The sequence below is a fragment of the Pseudonaja textilis genome, chromosome 2, assembly GCF_049901715.1.
Source record: "Pseudonaja textilis isolate UNSWEBS1 chromosome 2, rPseTex1.2, whole genome shotgun sequence".
In the NCBI taxonomy this organism is placed as follows: domain Eukaryota; kingdom Metazoa; phylum Chordata; class Lepidosauria; order Squamata; family Elapidae; genus Pseudonaja; species Pseudonaja textilis.
In genome coordinates this window covers 221,678,778-221,700,806 of record NC_141991.1, presented here as the reverse complement: position 1 = coordinate 221,700,806, position 22,029 = coordinate 221,678,778, and the positions used below count along the sequence as shown (strand labels likewise).

The 22,029-nt window shown below is 33.7% G+C and overlaps 1 protein-coding gene across 2 annotated transcripts in view; it reads right to left on the bottom strand.

Moving 5' to 3' along the window:
* EDIL3 (EGF like and discoidin domains 3) overlaps positions 1-22,029 on the bottom strand; it is a 232,803-nt gene that overhangs the window by 48,652 nt on the left and 162,122 nt on the right. For both annotated transcript variants that reach the window (XM_087927083.1, XM_087927082.1), the window contains one exon: positions 1,913-2,068. In XM_087927083.1, the coding sequence (XP_087783209.1) occupies positions 1,913-2,068 (156 nt within the window). The remainder of the gene's footprint in view (positions 1-1,912; positions 2,069-22,029) is intronic.

The window sequence follows — 22,029 nt, the reverse complement described above, 5'->3', positions numbered from 1 at the left end:
AGGATTTTACAAATTCTTCAGAAGAAATACTTTGGAATGTTTAGTAATGTATGAAGCAACTCTTTTTGAAGTGCTTTCTGTACAGTTTTGTTCCTCTCCCAACTCACTTAGCTTCTTTAGATGTTGCCCCCAAATGTGTGCATGTATATACATTCACATCCCCAGCCATTTCTCTTTCAGACTACATTTGGATATATACAGGAACACAACAGAAGTCACATCTAAAGCCGCCATGTTAGCCAGAAGAATTTGTAGTTGCTTCAAGTATGGCGGTTCATTTTCCCTCCAAAATATTTTAAAATATTGCTTTCAAAGAGTGTGCCGACTTCTACTGGTGTTTGATTTAGAATGTAAATCTTTGAACAAGACTTCTCCCTATTATTCTTGCATCCAACTATTTTGATTAATACCTACCAATAAAAATTTATATTCAGTTAGTACCATTACTTAATTTGACAATGTTTAAATAATAAACTATATGTTAAATAAACTTAACATAATAAACTATATGTTAAAAATGGTTAGCTATCAAAACATATATTCTTGATTGGAACTACAGTATGCTTTCAAAACTGTCCTTCACTTGTCTCCTACCAAAGAGCTCTTTATGTTATTCTCATACTAGTTTACCAAACCATGTCTCTCAATATTATTTGTTAGATGTAGGAGTAGGCAATATCAACCACTAATATCACCTAGTCTCATTGCCATACTAGAAATATATATGAAGCTTTTGGTAAAAGATAGACCACTATTTCTCACTGCTTACTGTAACTATACTCTTCCTCCATGCTTGTACATGAGTATATGTTGAGCCTTGCCTTCACTAGGCTTGATACACCTATCTATATTATATTTTACTAAGCAAAACACTATTTAGATCCCAAATGGAAGCTTTATTATCTCAGCACAATCACTGGTCAAGCAGTTTTGGACCCACATTCCATAGCAACAAAACGTCTTGTGGTAGAACAGCCAGTAGGTGTCAGTGTTCTATAAAAATATATATGTGGCAATACAGGGAAGGGCTGGAGTGTCTGTTTTTTTTTTACTTCCTGTATCCTACCCCACTTGTATGTCTCTATACATGTTTCAAGTCTTGGCTATCTACCAAGGTTGTCATGACGGTCCATATGATCTTTTACCAAGTCAAATGAACTAAAGGCTACCTGTTTGGATTTTTAAATTAATTTTTGCCTTATAGAATCTATTCTGTGACAATAGCTTTAAAACAAACTATATAGTTTGACCCTGTGTTTAGTTGCAATTTCTACCTTCAAACACCTTTGTGTTTAATAATATTTTTTTAATATACTGTTCTCTGTTCTTGCTTCAGGACAGGAATGGATGACACTGTATTCGTCTCTTGCTCTTAAGAGTGAAATACATTGGGTATACTTCATATAGGTAAAATTACATTTTAAAATGCATTCTTACTTTTACAATGAGTTTACTCAGTAACTTGTAAGTCACACATGAGATGAAACAAAAATATAACAGATTGTTGTCCAATAGCCCACACCCTATGGGCATTCTATAAAGCCTTGAAGACCTGATTGTTCTATCAGAACTTGGGTTGAGATGGGTAGGCTCCGATTTGGGTGTGATTATGTTATTTTTGTTTCTCTCTGTATGCTGTGACCATACACCATTGATTGTTGTTGTACTGGATAATTATGGTAATACATTGTGAGCTGCTCACAGTCAGAATCAGTTGATATTCAGATTGAATAACAATCCAATAAAAGACCAAATAAATATTTTAAAAACCCATAAAATTGTAGTTTATCACATAATAAAATCTGAAGGCAGAAATGTCTGTTATATATGTTATGCTATTGAAAGGGATAAATATAAAATAATATATTTTATATTATATAATATTACTTTTATATTTATGAACTTGACTTACCATATCTTCAGTGGTGCCTTTCACTTTGTATGTGGTCCATAATTTACCATCATTGCTATATGCAATTTTATATGACTTAATGTATTCTGGGCTTCCAATTCTCTTGGCACCTTGTGTGATAACTCCAGTGATTCTCATTTTTCGTTGTAGGTTTATCTGAAATTATAATCAGGCATCATCAATGAAATAATCAGCATTGTACTTCATTTGCTGTTGCTATTGCTCATATAAATAAACTAAAGTTCAACCAATCCACTTGTGACACTCAGTTAATTTATGAGTGGTATAAAAGGGAAGGCTTTGGTATTATTAGTCATGATGTCTGCAGCTGGTCCAATGAAAAATTGTACAAAAGAAAGGGACTGAGTTACTTGGCATTAAATTCACAGATTTCCTGGATAAACATTTAAACTGAACATTGGGGTCAGAGAATTAATGGATACAGAACATTTCTGTCCCCAGCAACCTAAAACTAATAAGGATACCAGTGCATGCAAACTAGATGTTCGTGCAGGTAACATTATCAACCTTGATGCCAACCAAAACCAAGCATTTAATAGTAAGTGCCATAACATGTGAATTAATCAAACATGTGGCAAGAAAGTAGGGGCAGGCAGGCACAATACAGGTTATGTAGACAGTAAACACAGTGTCAGACATAAAGATCTCTAGTGCCTCTATACAAATGCCCAAAGTCTGGGGAACAAACAAAGTGAACTCGAACTATGAATACATGAAGGTAAATATGATATAGTTGGAATAACAGAAACTTGGTGGGATGACCCCACGACTGGAACATACTGGTAGAAGGATTCCACCTATTTTAAAAAAAAAACATATCCCATAAAAGAGGAGGTGGAGTTGCATTGTATGTAAAGGACCACTATATTGCTACAGAAATGTATGAAACCAAAGATGAAAACCTCCTAGAATGCATATGGGTCAATATAAAAAAAAAAAAGAATGACATGGCCATAGGTGTATATTATAGGCTACCCAATCAAGCAGAAAAAATAGATGTCCTTTTTGCCAGCCAACTAACAAATATATTCAGGAAACACACAACAATAGTAATGGTTGACTTCAATTATCCTGATGTCATTTGAAAAACTAATTCTGCACCAAGTGAGAAATCAAATTAGGTCCTAACCAACCTAGGTGACAAAAGGTAGAGGATGAAACTAGAGGGACAGCCATACTGGACTTAATTCTTACAAACAGAGAAGAAGTGATAGAGGGAGTTGAAACTTCAGGAACCTTGGGTGAGATGGACCATGTCATACTAGAATTCAACATAATACAAACACAAGCAACAGAACATAATAACACCAGAATCTTGGATTTTAAAAGAGTTGATTTCAATAAACTCAGAGAGAACTTGGGAAAGATTCCATGGATGAAAATCCTAAAGGAAAAAACAACTCAAGAATCTTGGGAAACTCTAAAAAGTATGATCATAGAAGCCCAGACCAGCACAATACTACTGAGAAATAAAAACAAGAAATCCAAGAAGAAACCAGCATGGCTGCACAAAGATCTTTCTGGCAAATTGAAAGAAAAAAAGGACAAGTACAAAAAAGAGAAAGAAGGACATACAACTAAGGCAGAATATCAGCAGATAGCCAGAATCTGTAAAGAATCAGGGTAGCAAAGGCTCATAATGAACAAAGACTTGCAACAAAAGTCAAAGATAATAAAAAAAGTTTCTTCCAACATATAAATAACAAGAAAATAATGAAAGAAACAGTCAGTCCACTAAAGAGAGAAGATGGCAAGGAAGTAACAGGCAACAGAGAGAAAGCAGAACTGCTTAACTCATTCTTTGCATCCGTCTTCATGCAAAAAGAAACTATAGCTCAATCCACCAAAAACATAACTACAAAAGACCAGGACTTCCGGTTCGGGCTTCTTCAGTGACAGACTGAAATCCGTGATCGTGCACGGTTTTGATCTGTGCTTGCCGCTGGTGCACCCTGAGCCGCCCAGATTTGGGGCTGAAGCCACCCTGTAGAGGTGGTGAAGAAGGGGGACCCATCAGCGGGGTTGAGGAGAGTCGCATCTCTCCACCTTGGCTGGCCATTACTCACTTTCCCAAAGGCGGTTGCAGTGGTGATCAGAAATGGCCACCTCAAAGAAGAACCTGACTGGACAAGATTGTGCAGGAGGAAGTTTAAAGGAGAAAGTTTGACTGACCGGGTTGAATGGAGAACATCTATTTAAGGTACCTGGGACCTGAATTTTAAAGACTAATACTATTCCTAAAAAAGATTTTAAGCGGAAAAAGGGAAAGGAAAAAGAAATAGCTTTTTTCCCACTCATATTGACAGTTTTAATTGACTTGGAATGTTAAGAAGAAGAGATTCGAATAAGAAATTGATACTAATCCACTTTGATATTAATATGTTATTTCTAGCTGAAAATAAAGTGTCAAAGGGATAAAAATTCTTGGATAATTTAAAAATTTTCTTTAAAAAAGAAAGAAAGCAGAGGAGGAAAAAGGAAACAAGAGGGTGGAATCTGGAAAATGAAGGGACTACTTGGAACTTAAAAAAATTGATAGTGGTATTTTAACAAGGCTTGGAAAAGATACATTGTAGCTGAAACTTTGTTACAAGATAACAAAGCCTCTGGAAAGAGAAAGTGAGAAAAAAAGCAAGAAACAGTTTTGGATTATTGGATGATTACTGGAATTTTGGATGGTGGATCCTAATGAAACAAAATAAAATCAATTGGGGGTTGTTTAAAATTTTTTAAAATGGCATCAGTCCTTGAAGAGTTAAAAACGAGACTTAAAGAAAAAAATGAAGAAGCACAAGATGGAAGAGGATCTTTTGGCTTCGTATTTCAATTTTTAGAAATGGAGATTTTGAACTATGAAAAACAACAAGAAACACTGGCAGAACAAGAAGGGCGGGATAAAGAAGAAGCCATCTTTAATGACCAAGGGGATGGAGAAGGAGAGAGGGAAGGGGGAAAGGAAAAGAAGCTACAAAAGACAGAAACAAGATATGAAGGTACAGGAAAAGTGTACAAGAATTAAAGGTATAAACCTATTTAAAAGACACAGAGACAATGGTTAAAATTTAACTTAAGGAGAGGATTCTACAAGGGTGCATGGGATAGCATTGTTATAATAGAAATAGAAAAGGGTTAGAAAATATGTTTAAATGATTAAAGTGATAGAAAAAAATTGTATTGATGTGTAATGGAATATTAGTTTGTAAAGAGAATAAGGCTCTTAATGATTTAAAAAGAAAGTTTAAAAAAAACTAAAAGAAACATGGAAGATTTTTATCAGTTGAGAAGATAAATTTGAATAATAATAATAATTTTATTGACTACTGTTAATAACTATTGTTTTGCTTTTTATTTAAAGACAGTAATAAGTAAAATATGAAATATAGATGATTAAAGTGAAAGACAACTGATATTATGAGGTAATGCTTGTTAAAAGAAATAGAAATGTAAAAAAATTGTTATTAATATTAATGGCAGAGCTGTACTTAAATAGAATAATTTAAATAGAATAATTTACTATTGTTATATATATATACACAGATATATATACATGTATATATATATATTTCTTTTAAGAATTTAGTGTGTATTTTTAAGGGAATATACCAAGCAAAATTTGATTGAAAATAGGTATGTGTTATAAAATAGAGGTTAAAAAATAAATGTTATGACTGTAAATGTGTAACTTAAATTTTAGAACAAGATTTGAAAAAAGATACAAAGGTGTTACACTCCAGTCTAGTAATTACAGGGGAAAATTTGTTTTATGAGAAAAGATAATATGAAACTGTAACAGGACAGACAAAAGTATAAAAACATTGATTAGAAAGATTTTTAAAATTAGAAAAAGATATGTAACTGAATTAAGAAAGGAATGAGATAATTTAAAATAAGGCTATAGGAAGTAAAGAAAGGGAAAAGTTATTGAAAAAATTGTGAAAATAATTATAAGATATGGATTAGAATGTAAAAAATAATATGTATTGAGTTTATGTCTGCATGGAGAAGTGATAACCCGGGGTCACGCTGTTCTAAAAAAAAGATATTTTATTTGTATTTATACGTTTTGTGAAAATTTAAATAAAACTTTTATAAAAAAAACCAGACCAGAAATAAAAGTTAAAATAAGCAAAAAAAATAGTAAGAGAACACCTGTCTGATCTTGATGAACACAAATCACCAGGGCCTGATGGATTATATCCCAGAGTTTTAAAGGAGCTGGCAGAGGTCATCTCACAACCACTGCACCATATCTTTCAAAAATCCTGGAGCTCCGGGGAACTACCAGAGGACTGGAAAAGAGCAGAAGTGGTTCCCATCTTCAAAAAAGGGAAACAAAAGACCCAGGAAACTACAGACTAATCAGCCTAACATCAATACTGGGGAAGATACTGGAAAAGATAATATAAAAACAGATCTGCCAACATCTAGAAACAAGTAAAGTAATAATTAGCAGTCAGCACGGGTTTGTTAAAAACAGATCATGCCAAACCAATCTTATTTCATTCTTCAACACAGTGACTAAATTAGTAGACCAGCAAAATACTGTGGACATAATATATTTAGATTTCAGCAAGGCATTTGACAAAGTAGACCACAACCTACTTTAGTAAGCTAGAAAAAAGTAGAATAGATAGTACCACGACTAGATGGATTCGCAACTGGCTGACAAACCATACTCAATGAGTAGTCCTTAATGGGTCTAAATCTACATGGAGGGAAGTAAGCAGTGGGGTGCCACAGGGTTCTGTCTTAGGCCCAGTACTCTTCAATATCTTCACTAATGACTTAGATAAGGGAATAGAAGGGGAACTTATCAAATTTGCAGATAATACTAAGCCGGCAGGAATAGCTAACACCCAAGAAGATAGGCTCACAATCCAGATAGATTTTGACAGACTACAACACTGGGCTGTATATAATAAAATGAAATTCAATGTAGAGAAAAGTAAAGCCCTACAATTAGGCAAGAAAAATCAAAAGTACACATACAGACTGGGTGAAACCAGGCTCAATAGCAGTAACTATGAGAGGGATCTTGGAGTCTTAGTGGACAATCAGCTAAATATGAGCCATCAGTGTGCAGCAGCAGCCAAAAAAGCTAATGCAATCCTAAGTTGCATAAACAGAGGGATACAATCGAGATCAAGTGAGGTACTAATACCATTCTATAAAGCCTTCGTAAGACCACACCTAGAGTACTGCATCCAGTTTTGTTCACCACATTATAAAAAAGATGTTGAAACTCTAGAAAAAGTACAGAGAAGAGCAACCAGGGTGATTAGGGGACTGGAGGCTAAAACATACAATCAATGGTTGCAGGAAATGGGCTTGGCTAGTCTAGTAAAGAGAAGGACCAGGGAAGACATGATAGCAGTCTTCCAATATTTGAGGGGCTGCCACAGGGAGGAAGGGATCAAGCTATTTTCTAAAACACCTGTAGACCAGACAAGGAATAATGGATGGAAACTGAACAAGGAGAGATTTAACCTGGAAATAAGGAGAAACTTTCTGACAATCAACCAATGGAACAGCTTGCCCTGGGAAGTTGTGGGAGCGCCATCACTTGAGTCTTTCAAGAAGAGATTGGACTACCATTTGTCAGAAATGGTGTAGGGTCTCCCACTTGGGCGGGGAGTTGGACTAAATGACCTACAAGGTCCCTTCCAACTCTGATTATCTGTCATCTGTTATCTGAGAATGTCACATCCTAAAGAACAATAATTTCTTCTAGCATGTTTCCATTTTCCTGTGCATATTCTTATGGACGCAAGGATAACACAGAACAAAGTCAAGTTCACAGCTTGGAGAATATACATACATTTCCTAAGGCCTGTTTTTTGTGATGACTTCCACTGCTAAAACTATATTAATCAGTCTAAGAAACAATTAAACTCCTTTGAAAAATAGATAATTCAGTTAAGATACAAGGAGTTAAATCTTTCTTTCTGTGTAATAAATGCATGTTTTTGTCCTGCACGCTTGTGCATTAATCCATCTACCTCTGCGATTAGCAGAACTGTTTTGTGATATGTTCCAGTATGAAAACTTCATCTGACAGTGTTTACATTTTTTAAATAAATCCAATGACTTTTCAGTCACTAATAAGAGCATCTTGAATCAGTGAAAAAAAAATCTATATTGAAGGAATCTTCTTTAAGTGGAAAAAAAACAACAACCCTTAAGGTATATTTATATTCTTTCCAGTTTTTTTTCAGGATGATCCAGTAAAAGTATGGTTGATTATAGACAGAAATTCAATAGACCAATAATTGTGATTGGTATTGTATTTTGGAACAACTAGTCAGTGGAAGTAAAATAATAACTAGCTTTGTGGAATAGAAAAATAAATATTCATACACATTGGTTAATTAAAAATACTGTTATAAATGATGTTATATTTCTCTTGTGAAGTGAAAACATTCATAATGTATATTTCATATTGACCAATATTTATGGTATGTTTGATTTATGATTCCCAATAAAAGAATATATTAGATTGTTAGTTAAACAAAGTATTTTAAAATATTAGTTGAAATTTATTTACTGCCAGGATTAAATTCACTAACCTTTACACCTATCTTAATGAAAAAGACAATTCTGCTCTTTTTTTTAAATGAGGATTTCATAAGGATTTCAAATAGGGTTTAGATTTCAATTGTAATTGTTTTAATCTTCTCTGCCTACCAGTGAAGTTAATAGAAAATGTAGGCAACTGACATACCCTGATCAATAAACAATAATTTCTGAGTAACTTCCTTATTAATTCTCTGCAATATATAATGGAATGACATTACTGCACAAATCATATGGGGGTGGAACTTGGAAGAGCTGCTTAATGAATCCAGGAGTTCATTTTCCAAAAATGTCAAAAATGTTCTTCATAGAAAATAAGCATTTGAATGGGGCAAAGGGGGTCTGTTTTAATAAGCATTTGAATATCAGAACAGAAAATCAAAGAAAATAGAGAGAAGAAAAATGGGAAAAGCAAAAGACCACTTTGATCTGTTCACATTTATTTTAATAAAGTATAACATACAGGATCCTTTTGCATCTCTCTAAATATATGAAAGGATCAATTCTTACAGTATAGCTGTTTTAAAGAAATTGTGATTTGGATAAGGCTTGATGTAGTTTCCAGCTGTTTGTGGAATAAAGGCTACATAGGCATTAAGCAAACAGATTTCAGTTCATTCAGTGGAAGATTTCCGTCCTCTTTTTTTCTTGGCAATCATTATGATAAAACTATGCAAGACTGTAGACTAGAATTTCATTTTCCTGACAAATGTCCATATGCAGTATATTAAAAAACTGAAGGATGAAACTCAATTGTTCAGTAAGTTCTATTGCATAACAATTATAGGAAAGAACTCAGTTCCTCCAGGAAAATTTACATCTCTGGTCTTATTGAAATAAATGGGGTTTTTATCAGAGCACAATTCCAACTGAACTAATTTACTGGTGTCTGCATTAACTGTGTATTTGATAGCCTATTTATTAACTTCTTCCATTATATAAGTTACTTTCTCCTTTAAATATAGAATAAAATACTCAAATAAACTGAGGATGAATCTATTCACTGTGAAGGTGTTCACAATAAAGTAGGAATACAATATCTAATATTCCATATGAAAATGGCACATATTATACATTATGTTGCATTATATTTCAATTTTCAACCTACATGACCAGACATTTCAATCTCCTGGGTGAAAATTCTTGAAAATAATTAAATAGATATATCTTGAAAGTAAAGTTATGAGTCTCATGAGAATCAGGGCAACAATTCATCTGAGAATTTGATTGACTGATTGACTGATGTAGCCACTCTACTTAGCACATGAGTAGTTGCAGTTTTACTGAGAAACATCCTCTTCTCCCCTTGCTAAATCTTATGAACCATTCGAGCTGCTCTGATGGGCAACTTATGGCAGTCTAATAAAAAACGTCACTTGAGTTGAGTATAAACTGTTAATCATTGAATATAACTCTCCTGTGCCACCCATCAATCATGATTCTTCTTTCTTTTCTGCTGTTTTTTCTTCAGCATTGTTATTATTAGCATCAGAGCTAAGCTATAGAAAAGACTGAAAATGTACTGAGGATTTTGAATAATGAAATGTATTTAAATCATCTGCTCTACTTCTGTAAGTGACAAAATCTCACAATAAACCAATCTAACTTTAAATCTGGATTTTGTTTTCAGACCATAATCCCATTACATTTCTTGGTATTTTATAAAAGAAATGTTTTCTCATTTCAATTGCTTAACAAATAAAGTAACTAAATGCGGAAAAATAATAATCACTTATTAACTGTTTCTTTCAGATCAATGAAAAAGATGAGTAGAAGCAATACAGCAAAAAAATGTCAATGCATCTCTAGTGAAATATAATTTTCAGAGATATCTCTGGGGAAGAGACAAACATTCAAGATGGAGACTGCAACTGGGCAACCAAAGCTTTGACCTTTCTATGTGAACTTTACCCCGTTCCTAACTGTGGATGTCCGACAATCACCACAATCACTGTTACTATGAAATGCTTCTTTCTGTCCATTCGAAACAGGTTGGAAGAGGAAAACAATATCTGTAATTTTAAATGGGGCATGGGAGGAGAGTGAAAAGCAATGGGAATGGTTAGTAGGGAGGGAAGCTAACCTCAAAATGCCTAGTTTCTTGCAGACAAAACAACATCTGTAAGAGTCATTTCAAAATGAGGCAGCTAAAAATAGGTTTTATAAATTAATAAATTATATAAAAACAGATCAGGAACTTCTAGGCTAGAACTTCAGCAAATAAGGGAAATGTCTTAATGACTATCTTGATTTACATTATATAAATTTCAGTAAACTGCAGATATTCTGTAGGAGGAAGAAATAATGAAATGTGCAATTTTTAAAAATGCAAAAAGTTTTCACCTCTTATTTAATTAATTCAATTCTTACTTGTATTACTAGAACTGTTGAAGCAATGAAGTCAAAGCAATCATTTTCAGTAATTTAAATTTTCCCAGGTTCTCTGCAAACATTGACTTTGAACTAGTCCTTTTACCTCAGCCCTAGGAAAGAGGCAATGGCAGACCACTTTTGAAAAATTATGCCAAGGAAACTGCAGCCACTGAGAATTAGACATGATAGAACATGAAAAACTATTGTCTGTCTGTCTGTCTGTCTTCTACCTATATTCATATTCACTGTGATTCCTTACATCATAACATGACAATAACATAACATAATTCTAAAATGTGTGTCCTTAAAAGGAACAATTAACTTTAAAGGAAAGAAAACTTGTCTTCCTTCCACAGTTGCTGAGCTTAACATTAGAGGTGCAGCTGGCAGCCACCCAGATTATTCAAATTTGATTTGTAATTTGGGCCCTGGGATTTGGGAATCACAGGAAACCTGTTAGTCTGGTGAACAATTTATTTTAGCAACCAGCAAATACCTGACGTGTAGAAGTTCAAAATATACACGAAACCTTAAACACTAAACCTGCTCTGTCTAAATACAGGGCACTAACAGAGTTTTGACTGTGATATACTGTAAGTAGAGGAAAAGGTAGATCATTTTTCCTTCTATGTCAGAAATGAAACAAAACTGCAACTGAGCAGCTAGTAGTTGTGATTCTTTATCTTTCATTTCAGTTAACTTGTTCAACTTTTTCTACAGCAGGAGCAATTATATATAGAACCATGCTGTTCCATTAGCACCATCTGGCCCTCAATTCTGGTCCCATTCCAGTCATTCTGCTTTTGGAAGATGTCTGGATGAAACATTAACTGAAAATTTCTCCTATTTTCTTTCTTCAAATTTCAGCTCCCCTTTTCGGGGTTAGATCTCACTTTTTGTGTGGAGACAGTACTTGAATAATATCTCACATGTTGCAACTGAGATGAAATATTTCAAACTGTGTAAATTAATTCTCTTTTCCCTAGAATCTCTAAAGAGAATCTCTAATAAGCTTCTACATGTGCTGTGTGTGTGTGCAGGAGACAAAGATCTTTCTAACTGTTACAGTCATGGAAAATAGATCAGTGCCTGCTATAGTTATATTCTATCACAATCAAAGAAAAGAATAAATAGATGCTGATTTATGAATAACAACATCATCAGCAGCAACCATAGAGTTGGAAGGGACCATTGAGATCTTCCAGTCCAACCCCTGTTCAGGCAGGAAATCCTATATCATTTCATACAAATAGCTGGCCAATCCCTTCTTAAAACAGTATTGAAGCACGCACTACTTCTGGAGGCAAGTTGTTCCACTGATTAATTGTTTTAATTGTCAGAAAATGTCACCTTAATTCTAGGTTGCTTTTCTCCTTGATTAGTTTCCATCCATTGCTTCTTGTTCTACCTTCAGATGTTTGGAGAATGAATTGACCCCTTGTGACAGCCCCTTAGGTATTGGAATGCTGCTATCATGTTACCAATACTTTCTTTTCATTAAACTAGGCAAACCCACTTCCTGCAATCATCCTTCACATCTTTTAGCCTCCAGTCTCCTAATCATCTTTGTTGCTCTTCTCTGTACTCTTTCTAGAGCCTCAACATCTTTTTTACATTGTGATAACCAAAACTGGATGCAGTATTCCAAGTGTGGCCTTACCAAAGTATTATAAATCTGTATTAAACTTCAGGTGATCTTGATTCTACCTTTCTGTTAATGCAACCTAGGAGTGCATTGGCTTTTTTGGCAGCTGCAGCACACTGCTGGCTCATATTTAAGTGATTCACCACTAGGACGCCAAGATCCTTCTCACAGTTACTACTGTTGAGCCAGGTACCACCTATACTATACTTGTGAATTTGGTTTTTCTTGCCTAAATGTAGAACCTTACTGTTTTCATCACTGAATTTCATTTTGTTAGTTAGGGACCAGTGTTCAAATGTGTCAAGATCCTTCTGAATCTTAAGTCTATCTTCTGGGTTGTTGGCTATTCCTGCCAGCTTGGCATCATCTGCAAATGTGATGAGTTTCCCATCTATCCCTTCAACTAAATAATTGATAAAAAATTGAAAAGTACTGGGCCTAAGATAGAGCCTTAGGGGACCCTATTGCATACTTGTCTCTAGATAGATGCCATTCCACTGGTTGATTGTTCTCACTGTCAGGAAATTAAATAAATAACACCTCTAGGTATTTGCAGATTTATTGCTTGATTCTCTTTTCCAGAATCTTCCCAGGTATTGATGTCAGGCTGATAGATCTATAATTTCCTGGATCCACAGTAACTGTGGCTGGCTTACAAAATCAAATATGAGAATGGTGCTACACTATACAGCTAGACATTTTAAAAAAATAAAGATCAAACAAATAAATGAAAAGAAGAATAAAAAGGGAATTGATATAAAATATAACATCAGTGAGTGGACAGAGAAGCAGTGTTCTAATATTTGAGGGGCTGCCACAAAGAAGAGGGGCTTATTTTCCAAAGCATCAGAAAGCAAAACAAGAAATAATGAATGGAAACTAACCAAAGAGAGAAGCAAACTAGAGCTAAGGAGAAATTTCCTGACAGTGAGAACAATCAACCAGTAGAACAGCTTGCTTTCAGGGGTTTTGCTGCTTCATGAGGCCTTTAAGAAGGGATTGAACAGCCACTTGTCTGGAATGGTACATGACCGTGGCACACTGAACCCTCTCTCTGGGCATGCGAGCCGTCATCCCAGCTCAGCTCTGCCGCACATGCGTGCGTGCACCACCTGCTGGCCAGCTGGTTCACTGACGCACATACGTGGGGGTGGGAAGCACACGCAGGGTCATGCTTGCATGTGCAAGGGTCACTGGTTTGTTTGCACATGTGCGGATCACACCTGTGCATTGCATTTTAGAGGGATGCATGCACGTGCTTTGGGCACTTGGTGCTGAAAAGATTAGCCATCACTGGTATAGGATCTCCTGCTTGAGCAGGAGGGGTTGAACTAGAAGACCTTTCAAAGTCTTTTTCAATGATGATGATGAGGAGGAGGAGGAGGAAGAGGAGGAGGAAGAAGAAGGAGGAGGAGGAGGATAAAGTTGCAAACATTATAAAACTAATCCTAATTATCATTGATAGAATTTAAACAGAAAGCATAGTATTTTTAACAAAAAGGGAAAGGATTTTAAAGATCTCTTTGAATGAACATATTTCAAAAGTCTCAACATTTTTCTAGACAATCAACTCATATGGTTTTCATTGGGAAACAACCTTTTTTTTTGCCTCTGAGAATTTACAGAATTAGACATATTGAAAACTAGCTTGGCTTAAATATTCTTATTACATTATTATTTTACTCCCAAAGGTAGTTGTTAAGAATTCTATTAATGGAGAGATATGAATTATTTAACAACTAGCATGTTTAGACAGCAGCCTCAGCGCAAAGCCCACACTCAGTTGCATGTTTTATGAAATTCTGCAATAATTAATCTACAAATTATTGATGATCCTAACTATGTTTAACAAAAGGAGAAACATTAATTATTTTATTTCAAATAATAATTTTGCTATGTAATTTACAATTTAAATTTTCCCTATTTGTATGCTAGCCACAAGGTACGAAAACATGACTAAAATGGTGAACAGGGAGAATATTTTCTTTTATTTTTTATCTGAAATAGCTCAAGATTTAACTATTATAGACAGCCTCTTCTTTCCAAATAGGAAACAGAGTATATGGGCTTTTCTAGATACAAATTTATATTAATCCATATGGTTAATAATAGACAACATTTATATGCAGATGGAAAGTATGATTCCAAATATATTCACTGTATGGGATTATGATTTTATATCTACTTTCCAGTTTTTTGAAACAACAAACATGTGGCAGTAATTTTTTTAAAAAAAATCTAATGGAATATTATTTCTTATATATGCAAAATTACAATATTAATGTGCAAGAAATAGTCAAACCAAGGTGGGCAAAGTCCAAATTTCAGTACAGCAATTCTTTAGAAGAAAATGTACAAAGTTGTTACTGTTGAAATTGTTTTATACATTGAAAGATTGTAGAGTTGGTAGTAAATAGGCAACAGTAGTGTAAAAGAGCTGCCTTCTCCATTAGAAATGATAGAGATATAATGTACCAAAACGCAGGCATACCTATGTAAAGGAAAACATATATTTTATGCATAGAAAAACACCCATTTTAGATAAACTGCCTATTTTGAAAAATTCTGCTTTGGTTTTAGATAAAGAAACAAAATATGGAAAGAGGTATCTGCCTTCACTCTAAAATAAGTAAACCTTTGTAATAAGTAATGCATTCCATTTCATTTGTCATTATTGGTTAAATTAAAAGATAATTTTTTATAAAATGATGCATTTTTTTATAAGATATTGGATAAACAGTGAAAAATGTATAAGGGAGTTTCAAACTTTTGTTGGTAATGTAAGCAAACTAAAGGTACATTTTTTCCCCCATCGCTGGTAGACATGCAAAAAAGTTAAAAAATACTGGACTCTAGTAGGTACTTTGATCTAAAAGATTTTAAAAGTGAATGTAAATTGAAACTAAAGAGTTGAGTTTAATGGTAAAACAAAGAGAAACATGCTTTTATATATGACACCAGCAGTGAGACTTTTATATGTAGAAAGGTAGAATGATTTACAAATAGCTACAATGGAAGAATGAATGATGAAGCTGATAGAATTGATGGAAATGGCAAAATTGAGGGTCCATTTATTGATGAACAGGACACATGTTTGTGGTGCTGGTACAGCTGACAACATGGAGTTGAGAGTGGGGTTTTTTACAACTTCTCTTGGGCTTTGCACTTGAACTTCCTGTTCCTGTGCAAGAACATGTATTGTATTGGCTATTGTCAGACTCCCATGGGGCCATGTAGGGATTATGTAGAGGTCATAGCTGGCTCTATACACAAAATATAAATTCTAGGTGTTTGTCTGAGCTAATGTTGGTTGAAGTTTCTGAGGGTGATGCAATGAAGAGACGTTGGGCAATTGCTATTGTGGCTGGGGGTGGGGTAATCCTACCTTTGTGCAGACCTTGCTGCAGGGAATTTAAAAAATATCCTGTCTTGAATGGATTTCTGCCTGCAGTATTTGCTTTGTCTATGAATAGAGCTACCTAGATACTTGGCTTCTTTCAATAGGCTCTTTATCTCTTAAGTGCTGACATCTGCCGAGGGCTATTAAGAAAGGTGGCCGCTTCTTTCTCCTTCTAAAAAAACATGTTTCTCCATTTCTCATCCAGGGAAATATAATATTGTGCCTTAAATATTTCCTAAAATAGTTCATTTTTCGAGAAAAGGGGTGGGTGCTAATTTTCTACAAGATAAAACCTAATTTTCTACAAGCCAATGACCAACCCAGATTGGATCCTGCAACATTATCCTGGGACATGTATATTTGCCTTCATTTGTAAAAGTTTGATGTATTTTTAAAAATTCATATCTGTAACAAAGAAAGCCATTCTTTTACTACTTTTCTTTACTTCTTTTCCTTTTTGCACCTCTGTCTTCTTTGTTTATCTTTTTTTCTTTCTTAAACCTAATCTGTTATTTTCTGGTTTGGAAAATCAATGAAGGGAATAACTGGCTAAATTTCTAAACTGCATAACCTTATAAAAGGAGAAACAAAGAGATGTGGGTGTAGCAATCTACTCAAAGCAACTGAAATAAACATTTTTAAAAAACTTTCTATTGATTGTATGGTGTGCCTCATTTCCAGCTTGGAATGAACCAAGAGAAAGAGTTTTAATCCTGGCACTGGTGTAGAGGTATTGCTTTTATATGTGTTTTTATAGCTGTAGAAGACTGCAGTAGGTGGTGTGATAACATGTAATGACATTTCATGTGGGAGGTAGCTTGGATTGTGACTTGTTGCACTGAACTGATTTTTTTAAAAAGCTGCATTAAGCCCATTTTTAATTTATATACCATTGCCAATAAATCTGTTGTTAATTTCTTTGTTGGTAACCTGCAGTAATAAATAGCTCTGGGATTTCTGTTTCTGGACAGAAAAAAAGAGGTTTTGGTTGCATGTCTCCCATGAACTAGAAATTGGTTATTCTGTCTTTGGAAAACGATTATAGCCTAATGAAGTTTTGAGTATGTTTACTAGTGAAAGAATGCTCAGTGGCTCAAAAATGGTTGGGGCTAAAATGCGAGCAGAAATGGCAAAGGAAATGGAGAAGGAACAAAGGGAGGAGACAAGAAAGGAGGATGGAGCAGTAGGTGGCCAAATGATAATTACAGAACCAAGGGAACAGAGAACAACAAGAGCAATAAATCCTAACTATAAAGTATAAATAATAATGGAAGAGGAAAAGAAACTGATTTTGATAAATATAAATGGATTAAATTCAGCTATTAAAAGGAAAAAGAAGTGCATATCAAAAGACAACACACACATTTGTTGAATTGCTCTTGAATTGGGACTATATTTACATCACTGGCACAACAAAATAAAAGAGGACTAGGACTTCCAGTTTGAGCTTCTTCAGTGACAGACCAAAACCTCGTCTCTGCAAGGCTTCAATCCGTGCTCGCCACTGGAGCACCCTGAGCTGGCTGGTTTTGGGGCTAAGCCACCCCGCAGAGGTGGTGAAGAAGGGGGAGACTGCCTGCAGGGTTGAGGAGAGCTGCATCTCTCCTCCCCAGCTGGCCATTACTCCCTTTCCCGAAGGCAGTTGTAGTGGTAGTCAGAAATGCCCACCACAAAGAAGAACTTGACCGTAAAAGAATGTGCAGGAGGAAGATAAGAAGAGAAAGTTTTGGTTGACCGGGTCAAACAGTAAAAGCAACAAATAAGGTACCCTGGAATTGCAACTATTAAAAAAACAATAACATTGTTCCCTAAGAAGATTTTTAAGCTGCAAAGGAGAGAGAAAAGGGAAAAGATTTGTTTTTTTTTCTCCTTTTCCTATACTGACAGCTAAGAGACAAGCAAGAAATTGGAAAAAAATCCACTTTGACATTAATAGGCATTTAATGCTGAAAATAAAAAGTCAAAGGGATAATAAAGATTTCTGGATAATCAAAAGCTTTTGAAAACAGAAAAGGAGAGAAAAAAGAAATAAAAGGGCAGGATCTGGAAGGGAGGAGACTGCCTGGAATTAAAAAGAACTTACAGCAAAATCTCAACAAGATTTCCAAAAGATACATTTTAACTGAAATACCTCAACAAAAACCCCAGGAAGAGAAAGTGGAAAAAGAAATAAGAAGATATAACTTGGGACCATTTGGATTACTTGATGATTTCTGGATTTTTGGTTATTGTATTTGAATGACTAAAATCAATCAGGTGGTTGTTTAAAACTGTTTCAAATGGCTTCACTTTTAGAAGAACTGAAAATGGAACTTAAAAAGTACAAAGAAGATGCACAAGAAGGGAGAGGTTCTTTTGGCTTCGTATTTCAGTTTTTAGAAATGGAGATTTGGAACTATGAGAAACAACAACAAATGCCTGCAGAACAAGAAGATTGCAACAAAGAAGAAGTCATCTTTAATGAACAAGTAATCTTAGGTGGGGGGGGGAAAGGAAGGGGGGGGAAAGAATGGAAAGTTTAAGAAAAACAACTCCCCCCCCAAAAAAATAGAGTGAAAAATAAGTATAAAATCAGAAAGCAACAGAAGAGGGAAATGCAGAAGAGAGAATTAGAAGTAGAAAGACAAGGGGGTAAAAAGGGGAGGGAGAAGATGAGAGAAAAAGAAGATATAAAGGACAGAAACAAAATATAGAGAAACAGGGCCTATTTAGAGATAATGGGTGAAAATTTAATGGAAAAAGGGATTCTGCAAAGGTACATAAGATAGTATTGTTATATTAGAAACAGAAACAATTTTAGAAAATATGAAACAATGTATGATTAAAATGTTTGAAACAGAATATATTAGAAACAGAAATAATTTTAGAAAACATGAAACAATGTATGATTAAAATGTTTGATAAAATAGCTATTGTAATTCAGTGGAATGCTTGTTAATAAATAAATGTAACAAAATGAATATTTAATGACTTACAAAACATATGTGAAGAGAAATAAGGGAAAAATTAATTATGGAGATTATATGTGTCTTTAAGGAAGTATGATATTTAATTAAAAAGAAGTGTTAAAGATGTTAAGATTTTAATGATTATTAATGATAGAACTGAATTGGAATGGAATGAGGGTTTATAATTACATATATCTATAATCTTTTTTAAAAAAGAATATAGTGTGTATTATAAGAACGTACCAAGCAGAATTTGATTGGAAGTTATGTATTATATATTATATTGAAGGTCACAACCTTAAGGTATATATTGAAGTTTAAATAAGAGTTGAATGGATGTAATTAAAAGATATAAAGGTGTCATACTCAAATTAGTAACTACAGGAGAAAATTTGTTTAATGAGAAAAGATAATATGAAATTGAAACAGAACAGACAAAAGTATAAATATAATGATTTGAACTGAGATGAGATAATCAAACTAAAATTGAGAAAATTAAAAGAGGGGAAAAACTATATAGAAAATGTAGAATGATATAAGATATGGAATAGAACACAAAAAGGAGCATGAAATTGACTTTTGTGTCTGTATAAAGAAGTTCAACCCGGGACCATGCTATTTTCAAAAAAGACGTTTTACTTGTATTTTGTATGTGTGAAAACCCAAATAAAATTTTATTAAAAAATCAAAAACAAAATAAAAGAGGTGTCATCTTATATATTAGAAATACAATTAAAGCCAAGCAAATCTATGCAGATGAAGAAGGAAGAATATTGATGGTTGAAATAACAGATAATTACTCAAAAGTACTTTTAATCATAATTTATGCTCCCAATAACCAGCAAGACCAATTCTATAAAAATCTACAAAATAAAATAATTGAACTGGCTTATGATAAGATATTCATTCTAGGAGATTTCAATGCAATTGTAAATACTGAACTGGACTATAAAACACAGAAAACAAACAAGAAGAACAGGAAAATATTACCTAAATCTTTTTTTAAGATGGTGGAGGAGCTGAGTATTAAAGATATTTGGAGAGAATTGAATAGCAAAAATAGACAATTTACATTCTACTCAAACAGACATTTATCATGGTCAAGAATAGACATGATTTGGATGTCAACAGATTTAATACCTAATATTCAAGAAGAAAATATTGATACAAACATTTGGGCTGACCCCAACCCAATAAGGATTAAATGAAAAGGACAGAAGAAAAGATCAAGATGGACTTTGAATAATTCAGTTTTGAAAGAAAAAGAATTTATTAAACATCTGGAAAAAGAGTTGGCTTTCTTCTTTAAAGAAAACAAACCAGGAGAAACCTCATTACAAAATATATGGTACACTATGAAAGCGTATACCAGATGGATAATTATAACCTATACAAGAATATATACAGTAAACACTAAAAAGTGTTTAGTGTATATATTCTTTAGTGTATATAGTTTAGTGTATATATAACAGCAAAAACAATCTTTAGAACAAGAGTATAAAAAACTGGAGAAGGATTTACAAAAATATCCACAACATAAAAATACTAAAAACCAAATGGATATAATTAAACACAAAATTGGACTAATGGGAAAAGAAGAACTTGCACAAAAGATCAGAGGAGCTAAACAGAATTATTTTGAAAATGCAAATAAACCAGGGCGATGGTTAGCATACAAATTAAAGAAAGAAAAAGAATCAAACAGGATACCACAACTAATGGATGAAAATGACATGTTATGTTATGAAAATGAAGAAAAAAAATAGTACAGAAATTTTATGAGAAATTATATATCAAAGGACAAATATCAGAAAATAAAGTACAGCAATATCTACAAGAGGCAGAACTACCAAAAATACTCGAGGAAGTAAAGACCATGTTAGATGAAAAAATAACGACAGAATTGATGGAAGCAATAAATAGACAAAATACTGGAAAAGCTCCTGGCCCGGATGGGCTACCAGCTGAATTTTATAAGACAATTCAGGATACAATTTCTACTACAATGTCAGAACTTTTGAATGAAATTTTGACAATAAATAAAGTATCTGATTACTGAACAGAAGCATATGTTACACTTATACCAAAAGAAGATATGGACCCACAACAAATAAAAAACTACAGACCAATATCCCTGCTAAATGCTGATTATAAAATATTTGCTTCAATAATGGTAGAAAGATTAAAAATATTTAAACTATTTTATACATTACTATTTTATACATCAAAACGGATTTCTGCCCAAGAGACAAATAAAAAACAATATGAGGATAATATTGAACACTTTGGAATATTATGAAACCCACTCAGAAAAACAAATGGCATTAGTGTTTTTAGATACACCGAAAGTGTTTGATAATGTGAATTGGCAGTTTATGTTGATGCAATTGGGGGAGATGGGTTTTGGAGACAGGTATACGAATGCATTAAAAGTGATATATAATCAGACAGCAAGAGTAATGATTACAACAGATTGTGATAGATCTAGAAAAATGGAAAAATCTACAACTATCCTTAATTGGTAGAATAGTGACAATTAAAATGAACATACTGCCAAAAATACTGTACCTATTTCAAACAATTCCAATAAGACTGAAGTTTTTTTTTTTTTTTGAAGATTTGAATAAAATGATGATGAAATTTATCTGGCGGGGGGAAAAGGCAAGAATCAAGATAAAATTACTACAGGAAGCAAGGTTGAGAGGGGGTTTTGAATTACCCAATTGGGAATTATACTATCAGGCAACAATATTGATGTGGATGAAGGAATGGATTGTATTGAAAAATGCCAGATTACTAACGTTAGAAGGACATGATTTACAATTGGATTGGCATGCATTTTTATGGTATAAAGAAAGTAAGGCACATGGATATTTTAGGAGACATTATATTAGAGATGCTTTATTAACAACAGTATGGGAAGAGATAAGAGACTATCATTATTTGAAAATACCAGTCTGGTTATCAACTTTAGAAGCCTTTTCATATCCACAGTTATTTAAAAAGGAACAAATAATCAGATATGATGATATTTTAAACAAAAAGGGTGAGCTCAAAACAAAGCAAGAATTTGATTTACAAGGGGTAAATTGGTACTCATACTTGCAAATACATACAAGGTATGAAAAAGACATTAAGATGTCTGGGTTTTATAAGG